This window comes from Telmatherina bonti (assembly GCF_933228915.1).
Source record: "Telmatherina bonti genome assembly, chromosome: 7".
Taxonomy (NCBI): Eukaryota; Metazoa; Chordata; class Actinopteri; order Atheriniformes; family Telmatherinidae; genus Telmatherina; species Telmatherina bonti.
In genome coordinates this window covers 18361059-18374285 of record NC_136625.1, presented here as the reverse complement: position 1 = coordinate 18374285, position 13227 = coordinate 18361059, and the positions used below count along the sequence as shown (strand labels likewise).

The 13227-nt window shown below is 38.3% G+C and overlaps 2 protein-coding genes across 2 annotated transcripts in view; one reads left to right on the top strand and one right to left on the bottom strand.

Moving 5' to 3' along the window:
• The window catches only part of b4galt2 (UDP-Gal:betaGlcNAc beta 1,4- galactosyltransferase, polypeptide 2), a gene marked incomplete at its 3' end in the record, with an annotated part of 171025 nt that extends 166731 nt beyond the window's left edge, over window positions 1–4294 (top strand). Inside the window, exon 7 of the mRNA XM_079243375.1 lies at window positions 4144–4294. Coding sequence (XP_079099501.1) covers window positions 4144–4294 — 151 coding nt within the window. The remainder of the gene's footprint in view (window positions 1–4143) is intronic.
• A 5135-nt stretch (window positions 4295–9429) lies between these two features.
• On the bottom strand, window positions 9430–12889 carry LOC306757876 (von Willebrand factor C domain-containing protein 2-like). The gene is made up of 3 exons (XM_079243049.1): window positions 12375–12889; window positions 11416–11545; window positions 9430–11198 (listed from the first exon to the last, which is right to left on the bottom strand). The coding sequence occupies exons 1-3, from the start codon at window positions 12729–12731 to the stop codon at window positions 11008–11010; spliced, it is 678 nt and encodes a 225-aa protein (XP_079099175.1). The 5' UTR covers window positions 12732–12889; the 3' UTR covers window positions 9430–11007.
• Window positions 12890–13227: the final 338 nt, after the last annotated feature.

Genomic DNA, 13227 nt, shown 5'->3' with positions numbered 1-13227 from the left:
TGGGGTAGGTAATGTTAGGGAGCTAGCAAGACTTAAAAGTGGGATCCTGTTTTGGCTCCTCCCCCTCTGGTTTTGTTCCCTGCGTGCTCCAAGGCTTCTTTATTTGCAGCTTTTTCCACCAACAATTTTCTCTTTCTCAGCTGTTCAGTGGGAGGAGGCAAATAAACCGAGCCGGATCGGGGAAATCCTTTCTGCATTTTCTTAGCATTGCATGCCTTCCCAGTTTCTTCTTCGCTCCTTTGTATTTTCATCCTAACACACTATTTATATGCAGGTTGTGGCTATTGGGTATGCGCTGCGGCAGGGGGAGGAGGGGAGACAAAATATAAGAAATGAACAACTCCATTTTGATCCAAACGTTTTGATCGGTCAGAGTTTTTACAGATTTACAGTAAACTGAGGGGTCTAACTATATTTCTTTTTGTTCATGATTACAAAATGTATAGACTTACTATCAGGACGCGAAACCACTTTACCCAGAGTAAAAGAAAATGTCTCTGAGCAAGATTACCTGCCCCAACTTTAAATGAAGTGAGCGAAAAAAATATTTATCCCAACATGACTGTTTCAATTGGAAGACCTACATTTTTGTGTAGGTTGATCAAATTAAAAAAGAATTACACAGTTTTATTAATACAGCAGTAGCTCCTCATAGTACAGTTAATGCTGTTATGCCTGGTGGTTCACTGTCCATACCAGAACAATAAAGAGAACGGGACCATCATCAGTGTTATTAATCCCATTTAACCTTTTCCTGCTGTGATAAGTCAACGTGTCCGCTGTGAAGAAGGCAGTTATACAGATCATTTCTGCATTTTGTCCTCAGGTGCAGGGTTGCTCTTCTGCTTAGATGCAGATTAATGATTTAGTCTTTTGGGACAGTTTATCTGGAGAACCTGCATAATGTCAGTGCTGTACCGACTTCCTGATGAATGTTTGCTATCACATACACACTTTTTACATGAACACTCACCCAAGCATGGACACTTTCACACAGAAGCTCATTTTCTCAATACTTTCAGAGATGCTGCTTAGGCATGGCAATGAGATACTGGGCTAGTAGAAGTAAGACAGAGGCACATTCATCACTAGCCTCCAGTAACCTGTTAGCACATGCACACACACATGCACACACATATTTTGTCTGGCAAGGAATGCTTCTTTCATTGCAAATAAATGACTTGCTAGGTTGCATTGTTCAATATTCCGTTCAAAAGTTATCATGCTGGGACAGTGCAGATGAGTGTGTGTTTCTGTGTTTATGTGTTTCCATCTGGGTTTAGGTTTGTTTGTGAAAGTGACTCATGGAAGTCTTTCTTTACTAACATGACTGTAGGTTTATAATCTCAGTAACAAATCTGAGATAAAATATGACATGGTTCATTAAAGTGTTTTAACAAGGGAAGAGTTAAACCCACAGAGTAGCTTGAAGGTTATTTTTTTTACCATTTTTCACCCCTTTTTTCACCTTTCATGCTAGCTAAGCTAACTGGCTGTTAGCAGTAGCCTCCAGAGGCTAACATGTTTTAGCATTTTCATGGTGACTTCAAATAAGGTCATGTTTATCATAAATAAACACAACAATCAGTCTCTCTTTTAATATTTACGAGAATTTCATTTGAAAGTACATTGATCTTGTATACGACTTTCTATGCTGTAATCACAAGCTCAAAGATTACTTCAAGCAAACAATGGATGTCCAGTAACAGTAGACATAGCCTTCATTGTCTGACCTACTGGTTCTTTTACTGTCATTTAAAAATATTGAGTTTAACATGTTGGCCACTGCCAACTTTTCTTTTATTCATGCATTCATTGAGCCAGAAGACAGTGTACACATGCAAATCATACTGCATATTGCATTTAATTAAGTGAAGTTGCATTCTTAGTGATGACACAGTAACAATGCTGTTTCAAAGTCTATTATATTTTTATGGGACTATAATTTACAAGATAAGAAAAGTGAATAAACACAAAATGTGAATAGAGCAAAAAAAAAAAAAAAATGTTGCTGGCTGTTGTTGAGAGCCTAAATCTGAAATGTTTTCCTACGAGACCATTGGCACCATTTAAACAGGGCTTTACATGGCGCAATTAGAATTTCTGGAAATGAGGCTAATGAATATTCCAGGACTGTCTTTGTCTTGCCCTCTAACTCACTAAAATAAAAAGTCTGAAAATTATACACAGTGTGTGTGTGTGTGTGTGTGTGTGTGTGTGGGGGGGGGGGGGGGGGGGGTACATGCATCTGGTATTTTCTATATGTACATTGGGATTAATTAGTTGTGCTTAATTTCAAGCGTCTGATGCACTCAAGTAAAGAATTTGTTTTTCTGTATTTCTTTATTTTATATCTTCCTCCATCTTTTACTGTCAGATACGTCTCTATTTGATCCTTAATTTTTCTTGTTTGTTTCCAATATGCTTCTTTTTCCCTTTTCTCGTCCCTCTCTTTACCTTACACTTCTTTTTAAGATAATCCCCCACCTTCTAGATAAAAGTGCCAATCCTTTGCAAGTCACAGAACACGTAATTCTATTTATGTTATTGTGTTATATTGTTCAACGGAAACACGCTTGACAACATTTTCCAGCCTCCATTCATTCTGGTAAAGCTCTTTTTGATTTGATTTGAGAGAGACAGAAGGGGAAAGCGATGCAGAAAGAAGGAGAGGTCTTTACTAGTCAGCTCTGACAGGATTCTGAGGACTCAGTGGTCCATGTCCGATTCAAGTGTCAACTCCACTTGTATGTCTAAGCATATCATTAAGAAGACATCTTTTGTTTCAGTCACTCACTGCTATCTTTTGAGTAGTGAATGGGCGTTCGCACACCGTACATATCAGCTCTTTCTATTCATAGAAAGGGGGAGTAAAAAAAAAAAGGCCTTTTTAAGACAGGAGTGTTGTAAACACGCTGTAACACACTGTGGCCTCATTTCCATTCTGACTGGATGCAAAAACTGTTACCACTACAAGGGTGTCAGGAGGGTTCATGTTGTGCATCCCTTTTACGCCAAAGGTTGCATCACACGCTGAACCGAAGCTCAGCAGCACAACTGTGTAACTGTGTGTAACCGCCTGACACACTGTCTGAATTATTTCCCAGCTTTAATACTAAAGTCAGAGCCGATTCTGACGTAACTGCTGATCCACAGCCAACAGCAAAGGATATTTCAGCACAGTCCAAACCAAGCCGGGCGGATTCTGGGGATAATGCTGTTACTGACTTCCAAATGCAACGCCATAGCACCACCTGTTGGTTTAGTTCCTCTCAGCTCTTTGTATTCAGAGAATTTAGTGTTGTGGAATTTCTGTCCTGAACAGATTATACTGGCTTGTCAGAGTTGAATATCTCATACTTAAATACATCTTTAATTATGTGTACGCATTATTTTAATCCTTTTTTTTTTTTTTACTGCCTCTAATATGTATTTACATTTGTGTGCTTTGTGGAATATAAGTGTGCGAAGTGTTTACGCAGGACAGAGCAGGTGTGATTTATTTCAGGTACTCAAAGAATGACAGGTTTCGTGACAGGTTTTTGTAAATGTAATAGAGAGAAACCTGGTGAAACTAGGCACAACTAGACAACGTTTTATACAGAATATTCCAAGAATTTGCCTTCATTCAGGCTGAGTCTGCACTGGGAATTAAGAGAACATTAAGAGTGAGTAGCCTCGGGTAGCACAGACAAATGGTCTGAAATAGAGATATCAGGAAAAAAATGAATGAGAGCCTTGATATGAAAGTGAAGATAGTCTGTTCACATGTGGCTTAATGTATCAATGATAATAAGAAAAGAAAAAACGTTATTGGATCTGGTCTGACAGAAGTAAAACTGACTCAAGAAAACAGAGCAGTTACCTGCAACCAGGCTGACAGATTTATTTATTTTTACCTCATCTTTCTATGAAAGCATTGTGTCAGAATGTAAGAGTTCTCCAGGTTGATTTTACTGTATGCTCCCTCATTCCCAGACGTGATTCCTGAAGCACGATATTCTTACATAGCACCCCCATAGGGTCCAACTTGTTCCTCTGAAACAAAAGAATTGCATTTTAAAAGGAGGATTTTATATTATACTGCCTCTTTCTTTGATTGAATTGTATCTAATTGTCTTCATTGTCTCCCCTCATCACCAGATTCAACAAAATACAGAACACAAAGAACACAATGAAGAAGGACGGCATCAGCACTTTGACCTATAAACTAGTTCAGGTAAAGAAGTATCCTCTGTACACAAACATTTCTGTGGAGATCGGCAAGCCACCACCTCGGCCTTTCAAAGGCTAGCGAGAAAAATGAAGGCTGGTGGGATGACTGGCGTGGATGGGGAGGAAGGAAAAGAAGAAGCAAGAAAGTAAGGAATAAAGGAAGAGAGAAAGTGTTTCCCAAACATTTTGGATGGATGCGTGATTGAAGATGAGAGGACACCAACTCATCACGAGCACATCACAGTGTCTCTTTCTGCCTCTTTCCCCCCTCTTCTTCATCTTTTGAGACTTCAGCTTGATGTTTCTCTCTTTTAGGTCTCTAACTCTTTCTACTTGCAGCCTCTTTAAGCAGTCAGTGGCAGATATCACACCTGACACACAGTAGTGGTGTGTGACTTCACAAAAAGTAACTTTTGGACCAAAGTTGTAATATCAGCAGCTGACAGAAGGTTGGCATCCAGCTCGGAGTTGTTGCATTAACAATCCTCTGTAAACCGGAGGCATGTAACCACATATCAGCAGGAACTGTTGTGAGAAAAGACAAATCATCAAGATAATGATTACACACCTTGGCCTTTTCTAAGAAAAAAATACGCTGCAAAGCACATGGAAGGATTCCTCGACAACAAGATGATGCAGCCGTTTGGTCGAAAATCAAATATCTAAAAAATTGCAAACGTGGTGGATCACAAACCTGACAAAAGGCCATTAAGGCATGACCGTTTTAAACGTCACTAGAGAACGGATTGCAGCTGGAAGCCAACTGTAACATTAACATGAATCACATGCAGTGATGATGAGTGGAACATTATTGGAGATGTCCACTTTTTTCGGACAGAGGACACCAACCAGTGTGTCCTGTTGACATTTTCAACCAGGCGCCACCTGTCTGGATCTCATTACTCAAACCCTCGATCAATCATTGAATGTGTACTGTGCCTGCATCTGCAGCAGAAGACTCATTAACACACTGACAGGACGTCAGCAAACACCTGGGAACTCTGTCTTTGATCTTCTGTCTTTTTTTTTTACGTTTATGAACTCAAACTGTGGCAGCAGAATCTGACTTACTGGAAGTTTTGCAGCAAACGCAAATGCATAAAGATAAGGAAAGTTTTCTTCCGAGTGCAGCGTGGTGGAAGTACCATGGGAAGGCATTTGAAAATCAAATTGGGGAATTGAAAAGAAAAAACAGGTCTAATGTATACTGACAGCTCAGTTAGGATTTGAGACGCTCGCAGCGTCAAAAGTAGATTCTGTTTCTGTTTTTTTTTTTAGATTTCTTTTCTCATTTTTCCACTTCTTGAGGTAATTTGCTCTTTTAAAGGACAGGTGTGTTTAACATTCATCATTAAGCAGATTTCAGCTACATGACAAGTGGAAACAGCTAAACTGAGTTGTCAGAATATGCTTTACAGTCAAGAAACATTGTGCATATGAAGCTACTCTTAAAAGTTTTACACATATGAAGTGAACAATAATAATTCTTGTGATCTGTCTTTCAGTCTGAAGATTTTTTTTTTTTCATTTAATTATCAAAACTTATTAAAACTGTATCAATACTGTTAATACAGCACTTTCTCTCAGCTATGATTTTCTTTCAACCTTTTGGGGGAAAAAAAAGATGATCATATTTGCAAGGAGAAAGTCACAAAGTGATGCTCTTCTGCTGGTGGAAATCTTAAGGCAGCAGTGAGATGTGACCGTTTCAGCAGTTTGACTGATGCCTCCATTGTTGCTTCAGATATTTATCATACGCTTCCATGTTTTGTTGTCACTTCTCGCACATAAAACACCAAACCGATGCCTTCGAGAAGTAAATCTTGCTAATTCTTAAACCAGACGTGTGTTTTCAGAAATGGGAAAAAGGACTGAGATGAACATGTTTGTTTCACATGTTAAACTTTTGAACAAAAAGGAGGTTTAAACTGTTTCAGTCTTGTATTGCTGACATATTAGGATTTAATTTTCTTTTGTTTGTTTTGGTGGAAATTGTTCCTTTCTTTTTATGGTCAGCCTTGAGGCAAAAAACATTCCCATCTGTTTGGCTTTTTGCCTTAAGCTTGTTGGGGGCTATTATCACTCCTCGCACACTTTCCAGACACATAAGGCATGCACACCATTGCACACCATCCACAATTCTTTTTCTTCTCATCTCCCTTTTCACTGCCTTTTCTTTCTTACTCTGCCAGTTGGTGCTGTATGTGTCAATGGCTCACTGTTGTGCTTTGTGGTGGACCCACTTCAGGCACAGCTGTGCCTCACAAGAGTGCTCTGTCTCTCAATAGATATTGACAGGGGCTCCTTTGTGTGTTTGAATCTCTACATCTTAATTTTCTCTAATCTCTGCTTCTCACCACTCATCCCAATGTGTGCGTCCCTCCACGTCCCTCCTATTCTCATCCTCTTCTCTGATCCTCCTTTTCACCCTCCCTCTTTTCTGTATTTTGACTCTGTTTTTTTTCACAGTAACTCTCCTGGTGCTTTTTTGTTCGCTACACAACACACGGTGAAGTCAGTGCAATTCCTTCTTTAAACTCTCTAAATCAGTGCAATATTATGGAGTGTCTCAGCTCTGCTGCATGTTCTGCATCAAAGTCATTGTTGAGGATGTTGGGTGATAACATTTTTAATGGCTGGTTTATATAATCTCTTAATGGAGTCATAATATTCTGCTTTGTGTCTTCTTTTACACTTGTCGCTAAGAAATGCCTACAGTGAAGCAATTACATTGACTTTTACCATTCACACCATATTAAAGGGGAATTCCAACACATTAATTATTTTATAAGCTCCCAGAACTTTTAGAAAACATTGGATCAGTTTTATACAATGATATACATCAAGTTAAAATGACATTTAGATGTTTCTGTTCAGGTGCAAATATACTTGTGTTGGAAAATGTGTGTTTTTGATTAAACCACAAACATATAAGCCAGTGCGTACGAAAATGTCAGTGCAGAAAGCAACTATAATACCCATTTCCAATCAGCATGGGATGCCATTCTGATTTGTCTGGCTCTCTTTCTGTGGTAACAGGCCACCACAGGTGGGGGGTACATGGACACCAAAGTTTCATCCCCCCTGTAAAGCTGTTGCTTAACAGCACCAGTCACATTCCCCATAGATGGTAGAAAAAAAGGCAAAAATGGTGGAGTGTCTCCTTAAAACAAAATCAATTCAAGCTTCATCCAGACTTCTCTGATGCATCACAGGAAAACGTGCTTGTGGGATCAGTTCGAAGCTGACAGTTATTGGACAGAGTTAAAGGTATAGCTGTAGCCAAAAGGCCCTGCCGTGTAGAAAACGGCAAGATTGGCTTCAAGATCAGCAATAGACAAATTTAGAAAAAAAATGTATTGGAAATGTGGCCTCTTCTCGAGAATCAGACAGCCGTGAGAAGTGCTTGAAGTTTCTCATCAGACTTTTGGAGCTCTCCCAGCTGTCGAGCGCACTTCATACGTGTCTTCAGATACAGTTTTTGCGTATCTGCTGCTGATAGCAGTGCAGATCTTCAGGCCTGTATGTATTTTTAAAACTTTACTGTACCTATAGTTATGTTTTTCTTTTCTTTTTTGTACATTGAATGTTGAAAATGTTATATCTTATATAGAATGCATTATGTCATATCAAACCTACTTTTCTATACAATTAATAAATCTGATGTTAAAGATTGTATGATGGTGTGTTTACTTTGATCCGTTATCCTCTGGTTACTTCAGAATTCACCAAATGCCAGCTGAAGTAATCTTTTGGGTTACTTCAGCTGGTACACGGTGAAAAAGTGAAAAAAGAAAAGCTGCTGAAGGAAAGCGGGATCCGTTTTCTGCAAGCTTCTGAGTTGTTATTACGTTAAGTGCCAGGAGACATTGTCGGAGATTAAAAACAAAAAAACTGATCCTGCTTTCTTTCAGCAGCTTTTCTTTTTTCCCTTTTTCACCATGTACCATACACAAACCGTTACTGTTACAAAACTACCTCTCACCCCCCTCCTTTTTTTTTTAATGGAAACACTGGTTTCAAACTGTCAGCAGAAACTCTCCACAGGGAAATCAGAAGGGTATCCTCTCTGACCGAAAAAAGAGAGAAAAAAAATGTCCAATTAAGGTAAGAGAAGTCGACAACAAAAAGTAAAGAGCGGACAGAGGAGAACACAACAGCATCTAACATCATTTAGTCATGTTAACTTTATAATATGGGATTGTACTCGCATCAGTTCTCCTTTCTTTCAATAAGTAAATTAAAGTGCACTTACAGTAATAGCAAGACATTTTGGGGAACATTTGCATAATTTTTTTTTTTTTACTCCAATTAATTGAGACAACCATTCACTTGATAAATGGTGTAAATAGCAGGAAATAGAAGTTTGCTCTGTTCAAAGGTAACAAAGTGCACTGGGCCAAATCCATCAAAGTGAGCTATCGCCTATCATAGCAGCTGTTATGTGACACTAAGCTCAGCTCTACCAGTGGCTACCAGTTTGTTAGCTTTAGCCTCACACTTGCCACAAGCACATCTGTTGATTTAAGTCTTAACCTAGTGTTTACTGAGAAAACTAATTTTCTATCCCATCTCGACAGATTTAGACAGAAGAAAGGGTGTTTGTTAAGGCGTTTTTATGAGGTAAAAAATAAATTAATTTAAAAAAAAAAAACCTACTTTATACCACACCTCATATGAGCATGTGAAGATACATCACACCATGTTGCATACCAAGACAGGAGTCCCGTCTTGTAAGGAATACTCACCTCCATGTAAGCAATTGCCTGCTGAGATAGTTTCGTTTGGCAAAAAGTGGTCAAATCTATAGAAGAAGGAACGAGATGATGCACCTTTTTCAGAGAAATTGAGTCATTCCTGACTGAAGATCTGCTCATTGATACACCGGTATTGTGCCGGTACTGCTGTAAAACAAATCTGACTTATTTATGGTTAATTTCCTAATATAAACTAATTAGAATACTCCAACATGCACAAGCAATGTGCTTATTTTATAGTCAAATGTTTAAGAGTAATATACTGTGGCATACCTGTAATTAATATTTTAGAATTGTTGGAAATGATGCACAATGTAAGGACAGTCAGACAGATTCACAATTTTACCAAAATATGATTTAGGAAATCATACTATGAGATTAATATGTTATGAAACAATGTTTTGTTTTTTTTATTTTTAAAAATGCATTAACAGGCATATGATAATAATGTTAGAGGTAAATTAAGGGTGGTAACATACACAAAGGACAGCTTAAATGCAACCAAAAATACTCTAAACAAATGTGTGACATCAACTTAAGAATCCAGGTTTTTCAGAAAGAATTAAAGCTGTAATCTGTTAGTTCTGACAGCAATAGCTTTACTTTACTGTGCACCCCAAAGCAACACAATCACTGGGATTGTTTTGGTTTTCATTTAGATCGCCAATTAGATTACTATGTATAATTCCAGAAACACTAATACTACATATAAACTTGTATTAAATAACTCACCGTGCAACATTTTTTGGTTAAAAAAACGTTTTGGGGTTTTTTTTGTTTCAAATAAATACAAATAATCTACTACAAAATTTTTGTCATTTTTATTGTTTTTATTGGTCTTTTTAACTTGTCCTCTGGGACATTATAGCAGCAGAATTGTGGTCTGGCTACTATGTTGTTTTTCATGATTGAAATGAAGAAAATTGACTAGCAAAAAAAAGTTATGTACATTTTTTTGTTTGTTTTTAATAGTCTACAAAAATTAGCAATATCAAAGAATCACGAGAATCCCAATTGAAATCAAATCGCCACGAATTGGGACAAAAGCATACTGTCACACCCCTAATATTTAGTTATGAAAAAGATTCTCAGTTGTACATTTTGAGTAGAAATCATGAGAAAAGATGTTTCATCGTAGAGCTACACATGATTAGGAGGGAAACATTTACAGTGACATTCAGGTTGCAAATCCTTGCTTTACAGCAAGCGTGCAAAAAAAACCAACCTCATCATCTCACACATTATGCATGTCAATTAGCATGTCTTAAATGAAATTATGAGACATATTCAACAGCTACAGAACTGTTTCCTGCTCTAATCAGGAATTTCATAGCCTACCATAAGTTTCATCACAGCCATGCACACGTTTTAATGCTGCAACCAGTGACAAGTCAGTTATAATGTCTAATCATTGTGTTGACTCACTCGATTTTTTTATGCTGCTTAAATTTATGCAATGCCTCAAAGATATATAAAAGGTCTTTTAAAACTCACTACAGTCTTTGTCAAAAAATACACTGAACTAATCAAAACTTGTTAAAGAGGCAGATTATATAAAACTTCCCCATATATGCAAGGTCACTTGTCTCAGTTCAAGTTTATCTTTTTTTTTATCTATTCGATATGTATAATTGCATACTCTTGTGCAGAAGAACTGAATGCGAAAATAAGACTTTAAGGTCTCTATAAAACCATCATCTTACCTTTAATATACTGCAGACTACATCTCTAGAAGTGAGTTTTAATCCCAGTTGTACTGACCTAATTTTGGTTTACCATGAGCTCAACTTGTACTTGTGAGTCCTTCATAGCCAAGGGTTCACAAGATGAGCCTCTTTACACAATTTCAGATATGTTTGCTACATTAAAACATAGTGTTGTCCCTGTTAAATGCCAGCTGTAAATTATAGCAAGCTGCTGTGTTTCTCATGCAGATTATCCATAGATTTGGCTGTATGCGGGAGGCTAAAGTGTGCAGCTCATCAAGTGTCACTGCTTTTTAAGATAACTGCTGCTTTTTTGTCATCAGAGAGAATCAGTTTTGTGGGGTGAATGGCTGCTCAGGTCTACAGTTTTTGAGGCGTGAACAAGAAGCGAGGCGGTTTCCTTCCCAGTATCCTGCATCCTGGCCATCGTGACAGCGGCACTTGGTGCAGGAGTCGACCCAAACTGGCTCTCCTGAAGGAATTACTTGACTGCGTGATGCATCAGCATAACAGTTGGGACCTGGAGGAAGAGCATTTACAGAGAGTAATGTCACTGTAGTCGAACAGACATAAGAAACAAGTCAGTGGCACTATGCAAACATGCATTACCCAACACATAAACAGCATGTGATGGATAAACTGATCTTAAACAAACAATTAAGCCAAATCCCATCAAAAATTTTGAGAGCTATAGTGATATTTGGTTTGTTTTTTATCTATTTGTTTTTCTATCATACCTTCTTTACATTCAGGACAACATTTCCCAGGCTGGTAGACAGGATTGACGCACGGTGGAGGAGCACAATCAGCAACTAGACAGCGTGCGATGCCATCACTGTCACAAGTGCACTGCTCACACTCTGACGGCTGGAAATCAGCATCAAAGTCGGTCAGGATCATTAAATAATCTCTTCACAACCCACATGAGAGTTAGTTATTGATAGAAAAAAGAAAACTGAATCACAGAAGAGCCTATTTTCTCTCTGAAACCCTTCTCATAGAGGGCGCCATTCACCTTCAGTTCTCATACTCATACCAATCAGGAACACATCATCTTGTGGATCAAGGTTTGAATGGAAATGCTCTTATTAGCTCCTCTTAGTACTGGAGTAAGCGAATACATAAAGAAAAACTGGGTCATGAAGTTTCATTTTTTAAAGGATGCATGTGAGTGTGTACATGCATTTCACGTAGGAGGCAACAGCAGTCGTAAAACTGAATAAACTACAAGTTAAAATATGACAAGAGAAGAGCTGGTGCTGATGTTGTTGCTATATCTTTGTGATGCACATCTTCGTTAATTATCATTACATAAGTTAAGCTTTACAATTAGCATATTTGACAATTTGAGCACTAATTTGTGATATTTTAATATTTCCAGATAACACTTTCTTGAAATATTTGACAAAATGTTGACTATTTTAGCACTTCTTTTGTTGATTCTTTCATACTTTCCTTCTTTTATATAAGACTTATTAAACCTGCTGTCCTGTTAAGGACAAGCAGCAGGCACAATATTGTTAGATAGATTAGTAGAAAGTAAATACTGAGGTTATTAACTTGGAGCCCAGTGCATCATCTGTTAACAATACAGATTTTCTTGGAAGAGCATTTGCATACCACCTTAGAAAATGAAGAAATATTAAAATCGTGTGTTGTATCAAGGCTCATACAATCTCCACGCAGGGTTTCTTACCTGAAAACTCTGACCCAACTCATACACCACCCCCCGGTATTCACAGCCGATCTTCTCGCACCTGGGGCAGCAGTCGGTGGGGTAGTGGCTGACATGGATGCACGCCGCCGGGAGAGACATGCACTCAGTGCGGGCACAGACAGCGCCCTCATCGGTGCACTCACACTGGGTGCAGTGGTCTGAGTCCAGGAAATACCATTCCCCGATGTAATATATACTGCCATTGGCCTCGCAGGTGCTTTCCTGCTGCCCTGCAATGGAGAAACCCAAACCGGTCTGTGTGCAGAGGAGAAGCGCAAAAACAGCCGTGCGTATCCTGCGCTGCAATGGCATGCGCTCTTTCACAAACTTTGCCATAATATATCTTATCAAGAATTAAAGGTATGCCAGAAAGTAGATAAACGAGAATTATAAACGTTAGTTCAGTGGAGCTTCGGCAGGTAGGCTAAGTCACCTAATTTATCAAAAATATTAGTTCACATCGTTAATTTCCACAGCAGTCTGGAAAGGCTGCGCGTGCTCCAAAAAGCCTGGAAGGTCTAAATGTTGAAGGAATGAAGAGGAGGGGTTTTTAGTGTAGCCCAGAAAGTTCATACACCAATTTAAACTGAAGTCTGAAGTCCCTCCCCTTCTTTAATAAACATTAAACTGCACTTTTGTCACAGTGCAGGAGTTTTTGGTGAGTTCTTAATCAGATTTTTTTTTTTTAAATTATATTTGTTTAAAGATAGAAAAGTTATGTTTATCTTAATTATGAAACTTTTATCGTACATTTGACATTTTTAGGTGTTACGTTCATACAACAAAAACGTGAAGCAGAACTCATCCTTGACAGTTCGACAGATCTCGCGAT

Bases quoted from the DNA above. Each gene is read 5' to 3' on its own strand.
- LOC306757876 (XM_079243049.1), bottom strand. From the start codon at position 12,731: ATGGCAAAGTTTGTGAAAGAGCGCATGCCATTGCAGCGCAGGATACGC. The intron at 11,546-12,374 runs GTAAGAAACCCT...GCTGATTTCCAG, and splicing joins AGTTGGGTCAGAGTTTTCAG to CCGTCAGAGTGTGAGCAGTG. The intron at 11,199-11,415 runs GTATGATAGAAA...CTCTTCCTCCAG, and splicing joins TTGTCCTGAATGTAAAGAAG to GTCCCAACTGTTATGCTGAT.